The sequence below is a fragment of the Nelumbo lutea genome, chromosome 2 (genome assembly GCF_056320005.1).
Source record: "Nelumbo lutea isolate HS-2025 chromosome 2, American lotus-T2T, whole genome shotgun sequence".
Taxonomy (NCBI): domain Eukaryota; kingdom Viridiplantae; phylum Streptophyta; class Magnoliopsida; order Proteales; family Nelumbonaceae; genus Nelumbo; species Nelumbo lutea.
The window spans coordinates 53,657,677-53,680,061 of NC_142685.1; the positions used below are offsets into that span (position 1 = coordinate 53,657,677).

Consider the following 22,385-nt stretch of genomic DNA (forward strand, 5'->3'; position numbering starts at 1 on the left):
TCGGACAATGAACCAGTCAGGGGTTCAGTTCTCGGGTCGAAGGTCTGATCGTTCGAATCAAATGAACTGTCCATTCTAACAAAAATATAAAAAACAAATTAATTTTTTTTTTAATAAAATAAAAACTGGTCAAATTATTGAACGATTCAAAAGCCTAAGTCAGCAGTTTACTGACCAAATCAACAATTTTTGAGAAAATAACAGTTCTGAGGTAAAACGGAACTGGTTCTGGTCTGACCGTCCAGTCCAATCCATTTTTGAAAACCATGACTGTGTGTTTCAATCTATTTAAATAATTTATCCAAAGCAGCTGAACTTAGTTGAATCTTTAACTCGGACCTCCCAAACAGGCCCTAATATGTTTGTAACTGTGAACTTGAGAGCAGATGGACAATGTTTGGATAAAAAACTGCAAATAGAGTTGGACTAAGGTTGGATTGATGGTTCAACACATGGGGTCAAGCTAGGCTTGAAGGCCCTAGAGTGAGCCTAGCCCCATCCAGCGTTGGACTCAAAAGAAAAGATGCACCCATTTATAAGGGGAATGCTATCAAGCAACAGCAAGTGCAACGACCAACGGGGATTCATATATCTCCTGCGACCGTCATTGTAGCACTCCTAATTTCTAAACCAGTGTTTGATTGTTTCATTAGAGGGCCGTAGAAGACTGCTAACTGTTAAGACCATGGTCGCAGTAGATGTGCTTTTGGCCAAGGGTGCGTCATTCATCAGGATCTCTGTATATAACATCCAGCCGTACATCAATGTCAAATTCACCAACATGTGATTGGATGCATATGCTTGCAAAGCATGTATAGAATTTTTGCTTGCAGGAGATCCTTTCACCATTCGTCACTGACCCACTGTACCTGTAGGGCATTTAAAAATTGTATTCCACTTACAGCGTTTCTTACTAGATGCTAGAGTTGCTTATAAGAGGTAAACATTGGGCCAAGCAGGCCTAAGGCCTAGACCCAGCCAAAACTACATTTTCAGTATATAATTTATACATAAAAGTGATAAAACCACATTTTAGTACATTACCTATGCCCCATTCACTGCTTGAGGCCCAGCCCGAATAGATTAGGCTGGGTTTGGGCTGAACTCGTTAAAGTCCTCATCTCAGTCCGAGCTGAAATTCTCATGGTGGGGCTGGGCCTGGGCCTGGCCAATTCCAGATAGCTGCCAACAACTAATTGATAGCTACTTAGCTAGTGTAGATGGTATGGTATGCCCCACCCGGTTTATGAGGTGAACGAGAGGCACAAGCTGCGACGGTGTTGATAGATGAAAGGATAGGCACAACCTACAGCTGTGAGTTACAACCTTACAACTCAGACGGTCTGAGCGGCTACAAGCGTACAAGTAAAGCTCAGCCCAACTATTTCACATTTCTCCAAGCTCCAAACGTTTCAGCTCATCAAAAATCATCCATTATATGGCTATTTCAAGAGAAGAGAAGACCATGATATAGAAAAAAAAAAAAAACGAAACAAAGCCCACCTAAAATCTTCCTACCATAACAAACACGTTTGACGATTTCTTCAAGACTCAAGTCAAGAGAGTGTTTGAAACTTTTGGCAACAAAAAACTCCCGAATCCGTTCACTTCTGTTCATGGAATTGGAAACGCTCTTCGTCGAGTACACCAGAAACACCTGGAAGTGTTTAGGAGGGATCCAGTTGTACGCGCGTCTGGAGAACGACACACGTGCGGATGCAGGGATTACAAAGAAGAAGCAAGCGACTACACTCAATACCCCAGGTCCCCCCAACGGCCCAACCGAAAAGCTAAAGGCTCATCAAATAAGGGCATCTTCTCCCGCATAAGAAATATCGAAAATGTTGCGCTCTCTCTCTCTCGACCATCCCAAAGTGAGGACTTAAATGGCGTTCAATGCGATGTCACGTTCGGTCTCTTGCTACCTGCCTAGTTAATTATCTTATCTAGCCGTCTCCCGGTTTTCTCTCTTTCTCTCTCTCTCTCGTTCTCCTTTACTGGTTCAGATCTTCTCTTCTTCGTTCCCCCAAGATCTCAAACACTCTGGTGCGGCCATTCTAGAGATTTTAGCTCTTCTTCTTTGAATTACGAGTTCACTCATTCTCCTACTTGTTGCAGCTTTCCATCTCTTCAGGTTTGTTGTCAGGCGATCTTAATCATTTGTTTGCTGTATTTTGAGATTGATTGGGGGTTTGGTATTCCTCCGATATGGTTTCAGTGAATTTGAGCTCCTTTTTACGAATAGCTTGTAGACATTTCTGATTTTCTCCTTTTTCAGGTTTAATATTTCGAAGCTGCCTCTGGTTGATAGAGGAGTTGGTTTGGAGATCTTTTCGTGGTGGATTTGGAGTTTGCGAATGGCTTCTGTGCCTAATTCTCTAGTTTCATCATCCGGTACTTCTGCTTCGGATCTTCTCCGAAGTTCGAGTAATGGTCTTAGTGGTGTTCCGTTGAGACTCCTTGGGCGGGCAAGGTTGGGTGTGCTCTTTACGAAGGAGTTCACTGTTACAGCAAAGATTAGGAAGGGAAAGAAGCATGATTACCCGTGGCCTGACAATCCGGATCCGAATGTCAAAGGAGGAGTTCTTAGTCATCTCTCTCATTTCAAGCCTTTGGCGGAGAAGCAGAAGTCAGTTACTTTGGATTTCGAGAAACCGCTTGTGGGTCTGGAGAAGAAGATAGAAGATGTAAACTCCACTTTTCTTTGCTACTCATACAAGACGTCTACAGCATGAATTCAAAATTTGCAGATTTCAGTTTGCTTTAAGAATTTTGCTTCTCCTGCTTGTAGGTGCGAAAGATGGCACAGGAAACTGGTTTGGATTTCAAGGATCAAATCATCTCACTGGAGAATAAGTATCGTCAGGCAAGTCGATGATATGCGTAGTTTCCGAATCATATCCAGAACAATTGTAATTTCATATTAGAGTAAAAACGAAGTCCTGAACAAGTACAACACGCAGAAAAGTGTCGAGGAAGGACATCGTGCATTTTATTAGCTGTTTGACTTTTTTTTTTTTTCTAACTTAGCTTCTTTCATCATCCATCTCATTTTCTTATTCTGAGGTTAGGTTTGGATTACTTTGAAATACTCTGGGTAGACTTCTTAGTTTGATTCTAGCAAGGTACCCAAGTTTCTCCCTTGATTAAAGATGGCACAAGCTGGTATATCACTTCTGGGCCTTATCCTCATATCTAGAATTTAAATTTATCTCTAGCCCTTGTAGGTAATCTTAATTCTGCAGTCTAAATATGATGTTCATTCTAGAAGCAATAGCGGCAAACTGGTATTTGTAGCTGCGTTTTGCACCCTTTTCTCATACATTGACAATTAAGGGTTATGTGAGAATGTCCATTCATCATGCTCTACTTGATTCTGTTCCTGTCATTTTCATTGGCAAGATACTTTCTGGACCTGAATGCTTGTCTTGGATTTTACAATGTTGGCTTCAGGCTCTAAAGGATTTATACACGCATCTGACTCCTATACAACGTGTGTATATTGCTCGACATCCTAATAGACCAACATTTCTTGACCATATATTGAATATCACTGACAAGGTATGACAATTCAAATGGGACTAGAGATTCATATCCACTTGGAAGGATTATTTCTTAGTTCTAAACTTCTAGTATGAGGAGAATTATATCAAATTGTTTCCTTTCATCTCAATTGTGTAGTGGGTGGAACTACATGGAGATCGAGCAGGTTATGATGATCCTGCTATTGTAACCGGTATTGGAACCATAGATGGTAGACCATACATGTTCATAGGTCACCAGAAGGGTAGAAACACAAAGGAGAACATTCATCGCAACTTTGGAATGCCTACTCCACATGGGTATGTTCTCTGTACATGGACGCATTATATGGAAAGTAGTTACTAGGCATGTATGGTTTTGTTGAAGGAATATTTTCTGTGGTAATGAAGATCCAAATGGTTTTAGAACTAAACACATGAGTTCTATTTAATTATATTCCATAATATTAAGAGAATCTCACCATAAATTATGATGGACTTCATCTTCAAACAGCTATAGGAAGGCTTTGCGAATGATGCGTTATGCAGATCACCATGGATTTCCTATTATCACATTCATTGACACACCAGGAGCTTTTGCAGACCTTAAATCAGAGGAGCTAGGACAAGTATGCATACATTTTACTTTCCAGACATACTTGGTTGCTGATTGTCAAATACTGTCTCAAATGATCTTTTTTGCTTGACCTGCATGCAGGGTGAGGCAATAGCACACAACTTGAGGGCTATGTTTGGTTTGAAGGTTCCAATTGTCTCTATTGTCATTGGAGAAGGCGGTTCTGGTGGCGCTTTGGCTATTGGCTGTGCTAATAAATTACTAATGCTTGAAAATGCAGTCTTCTATGTTGCAAGGTAGTTCAAAGATGTCCACTTTATGGTAATAGCTCTTCCAGACTTTATTATTGCCACTATTTATTGTGCCTATGGTGATTTAATTGAATAAACTTTATTTTCAAGTTACCTGCAAGTAATAGCTTGATCTTCTTTTCTACCGCATTTCTTCTAAAAGTGCAATATTTCTTCCCTTAATCCTTTCTATTCAGATTCGAATCTCTTTGTCTCATAATTCAGATCCTTAATTCTCTCTCTCCTTTCCACCACATTCATCCTAATTGGGGTTTCTCTTTCCTGTCCTACATTATATGTTAATCTATTTGACTTTGATAATTCTATTGCTGCAACTTACTAATGACCTTATTTAAATGTTGAACTTGAGCTTATTTCATTTGTGCTTCCATTGTTCCTTGTTATTGATTGACTTTAAACATCTTTCTGGCATCATATAATCTGTACATCAAAGTTATTCATTTTATCTGGTTGTCTACCCAGTATCCATTGATCTCACTTCCTTCTCTATGATGCAGCCCAGAAGCATGTGCAGCAATCTTGTGGAAGAGTGCCAAAGCTGCTCCACAGGTTTAGATAACCTTTAATGTTTGTCTTTGTATTTATAGCAGGCAGGCTACATTAACTTAGTTATAGTGGTTTTAAGTACGCCTCATCTTTGCAGGCAGCTGAGAAGCTGAAAATAACTGCTCCTGAGTTGGTCAAGCTGGAAATTGCAGATGGCATCATCCCTGTAATATTTTCCTCTATTTTAAACTTCTCATATTCTGATACATCCTTTCTTTTCTCTAAAAGGAGTTGGCAACCCTGATGTGTCATACTTTCAAGAAATGATTTATTAACACAAGGATAATAAATATTGATAAAAAAACACAAGGATAATAAATTTGGACATCAATACCTATCCTTCAACTGAAGCCATCTAAGCACTTAATAGATTGACATAACAAATAATATTTGAAAGATTCAAAGGCCTGCATTGTAGCAGTAGCGCTGTAGTGGGTAATGCTTTGTCGCCTGCTCATGAAGTCCAGGCTGAAAAAATCCTTAAACAGCTAGAAATGCCAAAAAGGCTGATATTGTTATATTTAAACACACTGCTATAGATGATCTCTTGCTTTTTCACATGAAACTTCCACATCATATTCATCTTATCTCATAAACTCTTTTGACAGGAACCACTAGGTGGTGCACATTCAGATCCATCTTGGACATCTCAACAGATAAAAGTTGCTATTGTTGAAACAATGGACGTATGTATCTGCCATGTTGGCTTTTTGTAGATGAACCCTACTTTCCCATTGAGATCCTAACTTGGACCATATCATCCACTTGTACAGGAGCTCCTGAAGATGGACACACCAGAGCTATTAAACCATCGTATGCTTAAGTTCCGTCAAATTGGTGTGTTTCAAGAAGGAATTCCAGTTGACCCAGAGAAGAAAGTGAACATGAAGAAGAAAGATGGACCGATTACTCAGAAGGAAGAGCATGGCAAAAGTCCAGACCTCGAATTGGAGGATGAGATTGAAAATCTGAAACAAGTTCTGAAAGCCGGGGAACCATCTTTCAAGCTTACGGAGTTGGAATTGAATGAGATGATAGAGAAACTGAAAAGGGAGGTTGATCAGGAATTTACTGTGGCAGTCAATGCCATGGGTTTGGGGGACCGGCTTGAGATGCTGCGGGAGGAGTTTGCAAAAGCAAGAAATTCACCAGACCAACTCGTTAATCAGAGTCTGAAGGACAAGATTGAGAAGCTAAAGCAGGAATTCAATCAAGGATTATCAGAGGCTCCTAACTATGCAAGCTTGAATTACAAACTTGACATGTTGAAGGAAATTTGTAAAGCAAAGAAACTCTCAGAGCAGAATGATAAAATAACAACTTTGAAACAGGAAATCAATAAGAGATTCAAAGAGGTCATGGACCGACCAGACATAAAGGAGAAACTTGAGGCACTTAAGGCTGATATTGCTAACACTGATTTGTCCACCGAGAGGGATCTGGATCAAGGGCTAAAGGCTAAAATTTTGAAGGTGAAGAAGGAAATAGAATTGGAATTGATGGATGTGCTTAAGTCTTTGAATTTGGATGTAGAGGCCATTAAATCAAAAGTTGTCAATGAGCAGACCTCATTCTTGGACTTCAAGGAAAATATAGAGGAACTGAATGATGAAATTAGAAGTAAAATAGAAGCTGCTGCCAATTCATCTGATATGAAGAACAAAATAGAACTGCTGAAGTTAGAGATGGAAATGGCAGGAAGGGATCCTGGGCCAGATTCAAAAGCTAAAATTAATGCTCTTATTCAACAAATAAAGCAAAGCCTCGCAGAGGCTGTAAGTTCCACAGAGTTGGTAGAGAAGCATGAAAAGCTAAAGAAGGAGATCACAGAGGCCATGGAATCTTCTGGAGGACCAAATGGAAGCATGAACCTGGAGGATTTGAAAGGAGGCAGTTCAGAAGATGCATCAAGATTAAAGAATAATGAAAATGCAACACACAGCATTACTTGATGTAAGTTTATCCAATCTCGTTGTTTTATAATTTCCTAAGAACTGGTACAGAATTTACCTATCCATAAAATTACCATTTGACGTAGCTAGAGTGCATTTTTCTTTGTTTAAGAACCAGCATTTGTAGATCACAGCTAAAAGTAGTTTCATTAGTGTTGTCTGGATTCATTTGATGAGGATAACCTTAAGCTTTATCTAAGTAGATATTTCCATGCCATTTTTCTATGTTATTTTTTTTTAATTTTCAGCCTGAGTTGAACTTTACCTTTCATCAGAGAGGTTCTGCCATGAGGAAATGGAAGTGGCAACCATCAGTTCTGTTTCCATTACTTCCAATAACGGTGGCAAAATTTGTTTTTACTTTTCTGGTTTTATAGCTACCTTAGCTGGTGGAGTCAGTGGATCTAGTTACCTCTGGCTTGGGATTAAATCTTGCCTTCACCTTTCCAATTTTCCATCTGCAAATTTCCCTAGCAGAAAAAGGCCCAGCCTCTATGTTGAAGCCTTTTTTGTTTTTTTCTGGTAATGCATAGGAGTCGTTCCCACAATTTTTTGCTTTCTCAAATGGAATTCCAATGTGTGCTAGTTGGATTGTTTGGTGAATGATGCAGGAAAAGTATGAACCTTACCTGACTTAACTTCAAAGTAGTCCTGCAACTTGGGCCGGGTTAGGCTGAACCCAACCTGAAAAGATTGGGTTATACAAACATGTATTCATGTATGTCAGTGCATGTATATGTACGTATACATGTTTGTGTATGCATCTATGTGTATATGCAGCTATGCCTCAACTCATTAATAAATGTATGCATATAAGGGTTGTTTGACGAATGATGCATATAAAAGTATGAGCCTGACTTAACTTTCAGGGGGAGATGTTCCCGATGTGTGCGTGCGTGTGTGTGTGAAAAAAAGATAACAGAAATTCATTACAAAGAAGAGTACATGAGATAGCAAAAAAGTTTTGATATAAACTTTGTGAAAAAGAAGAAAGAAGAAGGGAAAAGTTTCTGCTAGAAAAGAAAAGAGAAGAAATAGAAGAGAATGAGAGGAAGCCAGGAAAAATCAGATCTGGCCGCCCCTTTCTTTTTAATAATATACTCATAAAAAAGAGTATACAAGTACAAGTATGCCCTTAGTAGGTTGGCTACTTGTAAGAAGCTAAAAACCCACTTAACATAAACTAATGGGCCTAAGGCCCAATAACTTCCTAATTAAATTATGTAAATAAAAATAAATAAAGTCGGCCCAATAACTCAACACTCCCCCTCAAGTTGGGAATAAATGTCACACATTCCCAACTTGCGTAAGTCATGCTCTAGCTTGTTTCTTGCAACACCTTTTGTAAAAACATCAACAAGCTGCAAATCAGATGTGTTTTCACCGTAGCTACTGTAGCTACTGTAGCTATAGTAGTCCGAACCAGTAAGGAGAAGAAGAAAGAGAAGAGAAGAAGAAGAAGATGAAAGAACTGTCGAACTTGATAACTAAACCCTATCAGTCGACCTCTTAATAGTGATTAGGCTTCTAATTAAATGTACAAGGACTAAACTGCCCCTACTTAAGTATGGGACAGAGAACCTCTAATAAGACTGCCATATAAGCTCATAACTTAACCAAGGTGAGATGACTAATCTACCCTTATTCGGCTAACTCTGACACTCCCCCTCAAGCTGGAGAATATATATCATATAATCCCAACTTGTTACATATATAGTTCACTCTCCCTGAGCTTAAGGCTTTTGTAAACAAATCTGCCCACTGATCACCTGAGCTTACATGTTCTGTGCTTATCTCTCTGGTAAGAACCTTCTCCCTCACAAAGTGGCAATCAATGTCTATGTGCTTTGTTCTCTCATGGAAAACAGGGTTGGATGAGATATGGAGTGCAGCTTGATTGTCACAGTACAACTTCATAGGTTTATCCATGTGGAACCCGATTTCTTGTAGGAGATTCCTCAACCACACTAATTCACATGTAGTGTGTGCCATGGCTCTGTACTCGGCTTCAGCATTGCTTCTAGCCACAGCCATCTGCTTTTTACTCTTCCACGTCACAAGGTTTCCTCCAAGAAATGTGTAGTAACCTGTAGTAGATCTTCTATCAGACACAGAGCCCGCCCGATCTGCATCCGTGTACCCAACTACTTCAAGTTTTCCTCCTGGTTTATACAATAGCCCACGACCTGGAGCTCCCTTCAAATATCTTACAATTCTAAGAACTGCATCCCAGTGAGATATACGAGGGTTCTGCATAAATTGGCTCACCACACTGACTGTAAAGGAGATGTCTGGTCTCGTGATAGTCAAATAGTTCAGCTTCCCCACTAGTCGTTTATACCTTCCAGGATCATCAAATATTCCCCTTGTATCACCGCTCAACTTAACATTTGGTTCCATAGGAGTCTCAACCGGTTTTGCACCTAACAGTCCTGTTTCGTCCAATAGATCAAGAACATATTTTCTTTGGCACAGGTTTACACCTTGTCTTGCTCTAGCAACTTCTATACCCAAGAACTACTTCAATGTCCCAAGGTCTTTTGTTTGAAAATGATTTTGCAGAAAGACCTTGAGTTTGTCGATCCCCAATTTGTCACTGCCAGTTATGACAATATCATCCACATAGACCACTAATAAAATCTTTCCAGCTTCTAAGTCATAGCTGAACACTGAGTGATCAACCTGGCATTGTTTCATTCCAAAATTCTTCACCACTTCACTAAACTTCCCGAACCAAGCACGAGGCGATTGTTTCAACCCATAAATTGCCTTTTTCAGTCTGCACACCTTATCAGCCTCCCCCTGAGCAACAAACCCAGGTGGTTGCTCACCATGAAGGAAGGAATTTTTTATGTCAAGTTAAAATAAGGGCCAATCATACATAACTGCCAGGGTAATTAACACACGGACAGAGCTAATCTTAGCCACTAGAGAGAAGGTCTCCATATAGTCCACTCCATACAACTGTGAATACCCTTTAGCAACAAGTCTGGCTTTCAGACGCTCCACACTACCATCTGGCAAGTATTTAATAGTATACACCCATTTACAACCCACAACATGCTTATCAGGGGGAGGGGGAAGAGTAGTGAGCTCCCACGTGTGAGTATGTTGAAGAGCAGAGAGTTCCTCCTCCATTGCCTGCCTCCACCCAGGTGAACTAAGAGCCTCTTGGACATTGTTAGGTATGGAAATAGATGACAATAGTGAAACAAACTGGCGATGTGAGGCGGAAAGGCGAGATACTGAAACAAAATTGGAAATGGGATGGAGAGTAGAACTACGTTTACCTTTCCGTAAGGCAATGGGTAGGTCAAGTCCTGAAGGTTCAGCAACAGGAGCAACGACAGGATCCGCGGACAAGGTAGAAGCTGGAGGAGGGGCCGGTGTCGTTCGACGTGTATACACTTGCCGAATTGGTGGTCGTTCAGTAGGGATCTGTACTGGATGAGATGACGAGTCAACTCCAATAGGAACACCCGGAACGGGATCACTGACCGGAAGAGGAAGAGGAAGTAAAGGTGGAGACAAAGATGCTTCAGTTCCTGAGAAGAAGGGAACAGACTCAAAAAAGGTGACATCAGGACAAACATAGCACTTCCGAGTAATGGGATTGTAACACTTGTACCCTTTTTTAGTCCGAGAGTAGCCAAGAAAGACATACTTAATGGAGCGTGCATCCAATTTGTCTATTCCGGGACTCAGATTGTGAACAAAGCACACACAACCAAAGATACAAGGTGTTAATGGAAAGGGAAACAAGGTGGGAAACAAGATAGAGAAGGGAGACCGACCATGAAGAATAAAGGAGGGCATCCGATTAATGAGGAAACACGCAGTAAGTACAACATCACTCCAAAACCGTTTAGGAACACTCATATGATGAAGAATAGACCGAGCTGTTTCAAGGAGATGACGGTTCTTCCGTTCAGCCACCCCATTTTGTTGAGGAGTGGATGCACAAGAAGTTTGATGAATGATGCCATGCTGTTCTAAATACTGTTGAAAGGAAGTTAGAAAATATTCACGACCATTATCTGAACGAAGAACTTTGATTGGAACACCAAATTGTGTACGTATTTCAGCATGGAATTTTTGAAAAATGGAAAATAATTCACTCATTTCTTTCATTAAATAAATCCATGTCATTCTTGAACAATCATCAATAAAAGTGACAAAATACCTGTAACCATTATAAGACTATTTTGATCGAGCCCCAAACATCTGAATGAACCAAAGCAAAAGGACTCAACATACGGCTTTCAACTCTAGGACTGAAGGAAACACGACAATGTTTCCCAAACTGACACGACTCACACTGTAACACTGACAAATGACTCAAAGACGGAACTAGTACCTTGAGTGCCTTGAGAGAAGGATGTCCCAGTCGACAATGCCATTGTAGAGGAGTGAGTGAAGTCTGAAGTGCAACTGACGATCCACCACCGTCAAGGTAATACAATCCACCAGCTTCATGCCCCCCACCAATCTTCTTCCCCGTCCTGAGATCCTGAAAAAACACAAGAGGAAGGGAAAAAAGTAACAGAGCAGTTAAGAGTCTTGGTTAATTTACTAACAGACATAAGATTGAATGGAAACTTAGGAACATATAGAACAGATGATAAAGAAAGAGAAGCCATGTCAACATTGCCAACACCACAGATGGGAGAGGAGGAACTATTGGCAAGGGTAACAGTTTGAGATGTGGAAGTTTCAGAGAGAGAAGATAACACACCTGGAGTCCCGGTCATGTGATTAGAGGCTCCAGAGTCAATAATCCAATGAGAGGTTTTAGATGACAGGCAAGCTATACCTGAGTGGGCAAGAGTAGCAGTAGTGTGCTGTGAAGTGGACTGAAGGAACCGTTCATACTCATCACGCGGTACACTCACCATCTCCCTTCCGGAAACAGATGTAGATGTGGAAGGAGTTAGGTTTGCCTGTTGATTATCACTGACATCAACCCCACCAGCAATAGCATGATTGGCCCATTTAGAGGGAGGGCGGCCATGAAGATCATAACAGAAATTTACAGAATTTCCTTCCCTGCCACAATGGGTACACTTCCTTGTAGAGCTGCCTTTTTCTTTGCCACGGCCTCCCCCTGAGTCACGACCACCACTACGGCCAAATATGGAACCACCACAACCTCCTCGGGAGGCATGTCCTCCCCCTTTCGTACCATGTCCCACCTCCTCTGGCTGTTACAAAAGCCGATCTATCAAACTGTGTGGGATTCTCTATCTGTCCCAAAGAAATCCTGCGGAGCCGAGCAAACACTTCCTCAAGTGTAGGAAGGGTAGAGCCCCCCAATATTTGGGCTCTAACTGGTTCATACTCTGATTTCAACCCCACTAAGAACCTTGTGACATCTAGTTGTTCCCTCTGCTGTTGCTGAAATTTAACATCTGGAGTGAGAGGATGATAGAAATTGAGTTCATTTCTGAGGTTCTTCATACTAGCATAGTACTCTTCTAGGGTTTTATTTCCTTGTTGCTGACCAAAGTACTCCTGATAGAGCTGATATACCCTTGTAGTATTATCTTGCCCAGAATACAGCTTCTTGGCATGTTCCCATATGTCCTTAGCTGTATCTAAGAACATGAAGTTGGCACTTATTTTGGGTTCCATACTGTTCCATAGCCATGTCATGATTTGAGCATCCTCCTATTCCCAATCATCAAACCCTGGAGAGTCAGCCGGTGGTTTATCTTCTTTCACATGCTTCACTTTTCTCTTTGTCTTGAGAAAAACTTCCACCGACTTGGCCCATGGAACACAGTTCTCACCATTCAGTTTAATTAAGGTCATCTGTACACCTAGATAGTCAAAGGAAACCACCACACTAGATTTCTGATCACTACAACCATCTCCCATTGCTGCCAGGATACTCTTTCAATGCTGCCTCTAATCTGAATTCCCAATCACCAACTAAGTGCTACTGTCAAGAGTTTGATGTTCCAGAACCTACAGCAGTCCCTAAACACAATGATAGATACACACGCCTTTGTTCTTATCCACACCACTACTGATTTCACAAAAAAAAAAAACACAGACTACACCGACATTAACTCAGCACTTACTAACCACATGCAAGCTCATTTACAACTACTCAACACAAACTCAAATAGCTGTCACACCACTACTGCTGTCAAGAGTTTGTGCATTACAAGCACCACCACAACTACTTAGCAAAAACTCAACTAGCTGTCACACCACTACTGCTGTCAAGAGTTCGTGCATTACAAGCACCACCACACAGCCATAGCTGTCACACACAATACAGACCTGCTTTAACGCTTTTAAGAGGGCACCACAAGACCAACAAAAAAAAAAAAACTCAACTAGTACCATTGCATTACACCTTGCACCATTCAGCCACCTACAGTAGCAGCCCTTACACCATTTGGTCACTGTAAACACAACCTGTTCTTGGAATTTTTTCCAAGAACCAGGGCAACAACCAACTTAGTTTTCTAGGTTCTGATCAGTCTTCTCAAGTTCTTGAAGATTTTCAACCCAGAAATACCAACAACACACAGAGGAGAGATAACCAACCTTCGTTTGAGAGCTTCAGCCAACCATTCACTACTGAAGTTGTTTTCTTAGGAAAGAAGGTTCTGAGCACCAGAAAAAAACTGTGATGTTTCAGGCCTGGGACGAATCACTTTTCTCCATTGACAGCCCAGAGAAGAAAAGGAGAGAACTGAAGCACGAACTGAAGTTGTCACGAACTGAAACAGGTCACGAACTGAAGTTGTCACGCTCTGGTACCATGTTTTCACTGTAGCTACTGTAGCTACTATAGCTACAGTAGTCCGAACCAGTAAGGAGAAGAAGAAAGAGAAGAGAAGAAGAAGATGAAAGAACTGTCGAACTTGATAGCTAAACCCTATCAGTCGACCTCTTAATAGTGATTAGGCTTCTAATTAAATGTACAAGGACTAAACTGCCCCTACTTAAGTATGGGACAGAGAACCTCTAATAAGACTGCCACATAAGCTCATAACTTAACCAAGGTGAGATGACTAATCTACCCTTATTCGGCTAACTCTAACAAGATGCAACATATGGCAAGCAAACTTCCCCTGAAGTCACCATTTTTCTTATAAAATGTCTGTCCACTTCAATGTGCTTCGTCCTATCATGCTGAACTAGGTTGTGGACAATGTTAATTGTTGCTTGATTGTCACAGTATAGTATCATAGGTTCTTTTGCCTCAATCCCAATCTCTCCTAACAAGGAACGGATCCAATGAGTTCTGAAACACCATGTGCCATGGCTCTGTATTCAGCTTCTGCACTTGACCTTGCCATAACTGTCTATTTCTTACTCTTCCATGAAACTAGATTACCTCCAATAAGGTATCAATCTCACTCAGATCATTTCCTATAAATACAATGTCATCCACATACACTATCAAAACTGACACCAAAGACCCCCTCCTCTTCCCAAACAGAGTATGATCTGATTCAGTTTGAGTATAGCCAAAACCAACCAATGCTCTTCTAAACCTATCAAACCAAGCTCTGAGTGATTGTTTCAAACCATATAAAGACTTCTTCGACCTGCATACCTTTTCCCTTTTCCATATCATTGTAGAAACCAACTAGAAGATCCATATACACCTCTTCTTGCAAGCCCCCATTGAGAAAAACAATCTTCACATCAAATTGGAAGAGTGGCCAAGAGTATGTAGCTGCTAGTGATAGAAGAATCCGGACTAAACTCATCTTTGCCATTGATGCAAAAGTTTCTAAGTAATCTATGCCATAAGTCTGAGTATACCCTTTTGCAACCAGCCTTGTCTCATACCTTTCTGTACTCCCATCCACCTTGTATTTCACTATATAAACCCATCTACACCCAACTGTCTCCTTGCCTTCTAGTAGATCCACAATCTCCCACGTCTGATTCTTAATCAAAGCTTTCATTTCCTCCTGTATAGCTGTCTTCTACTCAGGTTTGGAGAGAGCCTCACTAACACCCTTGGGTATAGGCACAAGGTCGAGGGAGGAAATGAAGGAGATAGTCCATTGTGGGAGAGATAGTGTGAGATGCAATGAGTAGTACACTTTCTCTTCCTTTTTCTGAGTGCAATAGGAAGGTCAAGGTCATCTGCAATGGGGTTAGTAGTATCAATAGGAACTAAACCATCAGAAGGAAGGGGCATACCTGGATCAGTGTCAGTCGAACCTGGAGTCTCTGAGGAGTCGATGGGAAGTGATATGGGTTCTTTTGCTATGGAATCAACCTCCTTGTGCAGTTGTAGACGCTATCGTGTGAAACACTGAGAAACAGGACGCAATGGAGGTGGTAAAGTGGGTGAAATAGGTGGGTCAGACACTGGCATAGACAAAGGGGATGGAACCAGAAGTGGTATAGATTGCTCACTTCTTTCCCCAAAACACTCCCCTTGAGAAGAACCCCCGGGAAGAAATGTGTGGACTCAAAAAAGGTGACATCCATAGTAACATACCGACTCCTAGAGACTGGGTCATAGCAATAATACCCCTTTTGGTTTCCTGCATACCCAAGGAAGACACACTTCTTTGCCTTAGGATCTAGTTTTGAGTAGTGATCACCAAGAACTTGGACAAAGCATACACAACCCAACACCATTAGAGGAATTTGGAACATCTCCCCCCTTAGGAAAAAAAAGGCTGAACGGGTGCTATATCCAAGAATATGAGAAGGCACCCGATTAATCAAGAAAATTGTTGTAAGAACTGCATCACCCCAAAAATGAACTGGAACAATCGAGGTCATCATCATGCTTCTTGCAACTTCCACAATGTGTTTGTTCGTCCTTTCTGCTACACCATTCTGTTGTGGAGTGTATGAACAACTGCTTCGATGGATTACTCCATGCTTTAATAGGTATGATGCTAGGTTTTTTTTTTTTTTTTCAAAATAGTTCTTGACATTGTCTAATCTAAACACTTTTACTCATACCCCAAACTGTGCTAGCACCATCTGATGAAACTATCAAGCCAAAGATGGCACCTCATCATGGGATTTCATCAAATATAGCCAAGAATATCAAGCATAATCATCCACCAACAGAAGGAAATACCGATAGCCACCCATAGAGGGAATGCGATATGGCCCCCATACATCAGTATGAACAATATCAAAAGTAGAAGAACATCTTTTATTACTAGCTTTAAAGGAATGTCTACAATGTTTTCCAAGTTGACAACCTTCACACTCTAAACTAGATAAACTAACAGACTCAAACAACTTCGGAAAAAAGAAACACAAAGAAGAAAAAGACAAATGCCCTAACTGATTATGCCTAAGCATAATCTAACCCACTAACTCTGACTCAATACCCCTGTTGACATGATGACTGATGACTAGGAAGCGCATCAAGAAGGTAGATTCCATTCACCTCACAATCACTCCCAATCGTCCTCTTTGATTCCAAATCCTACAAAAGACAATGATTAGGAGAGAAAATCATTAAACAATTCAAGTTCTTTGTCAAACTACTAACGGATAAAAGGTTAGCACTCAATCTAGGAACATGGAGGACAGAGGGTAGGGAAATGGTATTGGTTATCTTGACAAACCCTTTCCCAGCAATGGGAACATGTGATCCATTAGCTATGGAAACTCTATCTTTGCCAAAGCAGAGGTGGTATGAGGATAAAATGGTGGAAATGTTGGTCATATGCTCTGAGGCTCTTGAATCTATAATCCTAGGTGGTCCCTCCTTAATTGTAGTGGAAACATAGTTTGCAGTGACATGTGAACTACCTGATAATGGGTTAGGGCTGACTGTATCTTTCTGGTTTAGTAATTGCCTATCTCTCTCTAATTCGGCCCTCACTGCAACTGCTGCAATAGACTCTAGAGAAGTTGTAGTAGGTGGTCCTGATAAGTCGCTGGTCACTGCCATATTCACATTTTCCTTCTTGTTTCTGAGTCAGCTCGGCACAAGGTGAGGGTAAAGCTTCTAGTAGTTACCTCTAGTATGTTTAGACTTCTTACAGTAATCACAAATCAGATCCTTCGTATCTTCCTTCCTGAGTTCATTTCCACCCTTGTCTCCACTCTGCTAACCATAGCCGACTACTCAAGGCCTGGGTTCTTCATCATCACATTCCTCCTACTCTCCTCTCCTGATACAAAGGCGTATGCCTACAAGAGAGTTATATTGTCTCTGGAAAGAATATGCTACCGTGCAATGTCATAATACTTGGGGTTAAGTCCAGCTAGAAACTCAAAAACCCTATTCTTCTCTACCAATTTCTGATAAGTTGCTGCATCCTTGCTACTTTCCCAAACCACAATCTCCAAATGGTCTATATCCTGCCATAAGGTTTTGAGGGCTAAAAAATAGATAGCAATAGATTTATCTCCCTGTCTGGCAGCAATTACCTAGTTTCTCAATCGGTAGGCTCTAGTAACATTCTCATTATGTGAATAGGTTTCTGCAACTCAATCCCAAATCTCTTTAGCTATGTTAGCCTATAAAAAGTTTTTACTTATATGGGGCAACATGGAATTGCACACCAAGTCATTACCATATAGTTCTCTTGTACCCATCGAGAGCAATTAGTTTTGGGTTTCTTTTCCTCACCGGTGACATACCCCAATTTCCCACGAGCACCAATGGCCATCTTTGCATATTGTGACCACTCTAAGTAGTTTGTACCATCTAACTTAACTGTAGTGATGGTCCCAACCCCGAAGAGGCCTCTAGCACCTCCTCCCCCTTGTCCCAACTCCATAGCCCTCCATAACTCCCAAAAAAGGTTAGGAAATCACCTTGAGATGAAAAAAGAGGTATTTATCTCCTTCATACACCTCAAACACCCTTCTGGTACCCTAGAAGCTCCTCCCTCTAAAGATTCCTTTTTTCGTGGGAGCGGGAGAAGAGAGAGAAGAAGCTGCCGCTCCCTTCAGAGGCCTCCAGAAAAGGTGGGACTTGACCACCCCCTTCAGAAAACTTCAAGGAACCCTAGAAAACTAGGGTGCCACTTCCTAGGTCAAAATTGAAGAGTCCTAAAACAGGACTCTCTCCCCTTTCTCCAGTTCTTCCTGATTTTGGTGTAAAACCCTAGACCAGCTACAAGGGATTGCAATTCAACCAAAAAAATCCAAAAACTGGGCTTACCTAAGGTTTTCGATCAGCCCTTCACCTCACCATGCAGTTGGCTGATCTGGGGCTGCATGATGGAGCAGCTCAAGAAGTCTTTAAGCCTGCTCTGATGCCAAGTAGAAAAGTTTTGATAGCTGTTTTGATATAAACTTTGTGAAAAAGAAGAAAAAAGAAGGGAAAAGTTTCTGCCAGAAAAGAAAAGAAGAAGAAATAGAAGAGAATGAGAGGAAGCCAAGAAAAGTCAAATCTGGCCGCCCCTTTCTTTTTAATTATATACTCATATTGTACAAGTAAGAAGCTAAAAACCCACTTAACATAAACTAATGGGTCTAAGACCCAATAACTTCCTAACTAAATTATGTAAATAAAAATAAATAAAGTCGGCTCAATAACTCAACAGAGATGATGTACAAAGAGGGGCAAAAATCAGCCAAAAACTACACTAGCAGAGAGAGAGCACTATAAAAACAATCTAGAAAAGCACCAGAATTTGCTAGGCCTTCCACAATTATGTTTTGTTCCCTGGGAATCCAAAACAGATTTACAACCGTAGAATTCAAAATAACTCTGGCTTCAGCCAGGTAGTCAGCTAATCTCCAAGGACCACCTTTTCTTCTAACCTCTTGATGGTGTTACCAGAATCTCCTCTAATAGTTAGGTGCAGAATACCCAAGTCTCTAGCTATATGACGGCCAGTGGACATATAATTTCTTCCTTTCTGAAGTTGACAGTCCCCATTGGTCCACTGTATGCCCAACAAACACTTCCATCTCCCCTTCTGAAAACACCACCTATTCCAGCTACACCCGGATTTCCAAAGGCACTTCCATCAAAGGGTTAACACCCCTTCCTCCCTGGTACTCATGATTTGGGAGGTGATCAAGGGACCTGGGGGAGGAGAATAGATAGTTCATTACATTTCTATGAAGATCGTTGATCGAGACAAATTTGAAAAGCTCAGAGTTGGTGGCCCACACAAAACACCTATGACCGTGACAGTCATATTTGAAATCAATTCATCTTGAGTTTTGGCCAAGTTGTCAAAGGCTCGCTTGTTTCTCTCTTCCCAGACCCCCCACATAACAGCATGAGCAATTGTTTGCCAAAAAACCTTCTCTCTTTTACTAAGCCCTTTACCTTACCATTGCCAAAGGAACTCTAAAATGTGCTCAAGAGCAACCTAACTATAACTGATTAGGTTGAGAAAGTGATGTCAAATTTCCTAGTTACCTGGCAGTGTATGAGTAGATGATTAGCTGACTCACCATCACTAAGGCAAAGGCTGCATACATGAGGAGAGGGATGTAATCTGCCTTTGTTCTTCTTCTGAAGGTGGTCGTAAGTGTTTATTCTCTTCAAACAAGCTTCCCATAGGAAGAAGCACACTTTAGGAGGAATGTGAGGGACCCAAATTTCTTTGCTGGAAACTGAGAGGTGTTCTATGCACCTGCAATAAGAACCTTAGAAAAAAAAAAAAAAAACTTAGAAGAGAACTTGCTTGTGGGGTGAATGCAAAGGTCAATGTAAACTTTGTTGATTTCCACATCCCTTGGGAGTTTGAGGTTCAGGTTCCAGCTGTTTTGACTTTTGAGGAAGTGGGGGAATAACACAAAAGGAAATAAAGGCATCTTGGTTTAGGGTAAAGTTAAATAACCAAAGAAAAGAGGCTCTCAAAGTTGAGTCTCTCCACCTCAAATCAGTCCGAATGCATCTTGGTTCCAGCTGTTTCAAGCTCAACTGTGAGCCAAGCTTCTTATAAAAAATAAAAATTATACATATAAAAATCATTTATTACCATACATATAAAAAATAAAAATATTACATGTATAATATTTATCATTATGCATATAAAAATTATTTTTATTTTATATATAAAAAATAAGAATCACAACAATTATTTATTATTATACATAAAAAATAAAAAATGTTATATATATATATATAGCTGGAGTCGAGCCTATATATTGGGCTTGAACTCGGTTTAAACTGACCCGAATCGAGCTTTTCATGAGCCGAGCTCGAATAGCTCATGAAAAGCTCGATTTTTTCCACCCCTACGCCTCATGGCGTTTTGGGGGTGCCTTGCCTGGCATATGCCTCCCAGACCTTTTAAAACACTGGAAGAAACTCAAGAGTTGCTAAAGAGTCTTCAACTTGCTTTGTTAGGCTCCTCAAGGATGCAGATGCTTCTCATCCTGTCTAAATATTTCCAATGACTTAAACGAATGTATCTTCTCCAAAAGTTCTCCCTGAGTTAAATAACCAGCACCCTTCCCCTTTTTGTGCGTTTGTGATCCCCTAAACTCCAAGTTTGAACCTTTAAAGCCTCTTGAATGAAGTTTCCCACCCATTTCACTTCCTCTCCTTTCAGGATAATCCTCGACCAGGCACCTCTACCTCTCTTTGTTATTTACCAACTCTCCTAATTGATCACCCATTGCTTACTCTAGTTCAAAAGTTTTAGAACCTATTGTCTCCAAACAATCCACCATAATTCAAAAGAAAAGGAAAAAGTGCATTACAAGAGAGAATCCTCAATCTAATTTAAACATATAGTAACAAAAATAACAAAATACGAAATGGCAAGTGACATATTTAATGAAGAAAAGATGGCTAAAAGGCTAAAAGGGAGACGAAGAGAAAGATAACTATTAAAATCTCTTGATTTTCTCCTATTTGATTTATACAATTCTTTGCTTTCGTTTTTTTGAGCCTTAAATGGGCAATTATACTTCTATTGATTCCTTCAAGTTAATCAACTAATTCCATGTTTCTAAAAAACTTTACTGATTTTTTAGAATTCCTAAATATCTTTGGCGAAATTAGCGAAATATCTCCAAGATTTCTCCATCTATACACGGCAAAATGTTCAATAATTTCAAAATTGCAAACCATGCTTGTGGATACATGTGGGTTGTGTCTTTGTGGGTAGCAGATCTGAGTTCACTAAAACTGAATCGACCACAACCGTGAGTCTAGGAAATAAAAACATTTGGCAAAAGGAAATAGAGAAGTGGGTGAACCCAAACCATGTTTCAAAATATTGATATGTATCAGTTTTCAGGGATACCAAAATGCTATATAATGCAAAGTAGGGAGATGTCTCTTGTTTAAATAATAACATTGGGTATACCTTAATGGTGGTAAGATGGGCATTGCTTGAAACTTGAAAAAGAATATTGATGTTTTTATACATTTGATACTGAAGTGTCGAGTGTATTGAGACATTGAACCATGACCTGAATCTAAGCTTGAGCCCAACCCTAAGACTTCAGGTTGGGGTTCAACAACATGGGTTACACAAGGGTTGACCTCAACCCAACCTAATCAAGCCCCATTGCACCCCTAGTTCAAAGGGTCCTTCAGTAGTTTACATTTTAAACTCAAAACGTACAATGTGGATTGTGGTGCCTTCTCTTTTGTTTCTAAAATATCTTCCATTATGCATTAATTCTGTTTCATCAGTTTTTTCTTTTCCAGATATTATTCAACAAGAGAAACAAGTGGTTGGACAATCGGTTACACACTACCTGTTGCCATCATGGTTCTTTTACTGCAATGCCAGCTTCCTTGCCATTCATTGCCAGAATCCGAGGTTATTAACATAAACACAATGCAATAGGACTTACTGCTGAATTTTCACTTGTGCCTCATATTTTGTGCCTTTATTTGTCTCGTTTTGGTAGCTATGGTATTAGATCTGTCATAGATGCACTATGTATAGACAATTAGATTTGACTGCCTCTTATAAGAAAACAAGACACTAGCTTCCAAATATCATCTATAAGAAAATGGGGCTGACCAACATCCCATCTTCTCATGGATTAATCTACGCCTGGATTCAGTTAGGGGATTGGGAGGAAAGCCCTTTTAGTATGTTTGTTTTCTACCAAATAAATCGGTATTTGGTATTGGGACTTCAAAGATTTTGTGCAGAAAACTGCATTTTGGTGTTGAAACTTGACTTGGTTGGAACTTGAAATATTGAACATTTCACTATCCCAAATTTGAAGTTTGAGATGACCTTTTTTTTTCCTGTCAAAGGTTTGCGATCACTAACCCAAATCAGAACATGGAATGTTGTTGACTTGTTTTCTCTTTTTCACACTTAAATTTAGTGCTTTTCATTCTTTTATTTATGAAAAATATTTTTGGGACTCCAGAAACCTCCCCTATGATTTCTATAAAATACTAAAAACGTTCCCTCACCTTTCTGATAAGATGCTGTGTGCCCCTCTGACTGACATGGCATGACAAAAACCACCTTCACGCATTATTATCAAAATCTAATTACAGATGACATCAAAATTGTGCCAAAATCCTAATAATGTTCCTATTTGGTTTGAAAGATCATCCTTTTCAAGTTGA

At 40.3% G+C, this 22,385-nt stretch overlaps 1 protein-coding gene across 2 annotated transcripts; it reads left to right on the plus strand.

The window, feature by feature from the left end:
* The first annotated feature begins 1,391 nt into the window (after window positions 1–1,391).
* Window positions 1,392–22,023, plus strand: LOC148870746 (acetyl-coenzyme A carboxylase carboxyl transferase subunit alpha, chloroplastic-like). 2 transcript variants are annotated; one of them, XM_088968280.1, is made up of 12 exons: window positions 1,392–2,134; window positions 2,279–2,687; window positions 2,792–2,866; window positions 3,454–3,561; window positions 3,682–3,842; window positions 4,036–4,150; window positions 4,240–4,394; window positions 4,907–4,958; window positions 5,053–5,121; window positions 5,564–5,641; window positions 5,729–6,908; window positions 21,483–22,023. In XM_088968280.1, the coding sequence occupies exons 2-11, from the start codon at window positions 2,358–2,360 to the stop codon at window positions 6,905–6,907; spliced, it is 2,322 nt and encodes a 773-aa protein (XP_088824406.1). In that variant the 5' UTR covers window positions 1,392–2,134; window positions 2,279–2,357; the 3' UTR covers window position 6,908; window positions 21,483–22,023. The 2 variants fall into 2 exon arrangements, with proteins under 2 accessions (XP_088824406.1, XP_088824407.1); XM_088968281.1 differs by having other exon boundaries at window positions 21,498–22,023.
* Window positions 22,024–22,385: the final 362 nt, after the last annotated feature.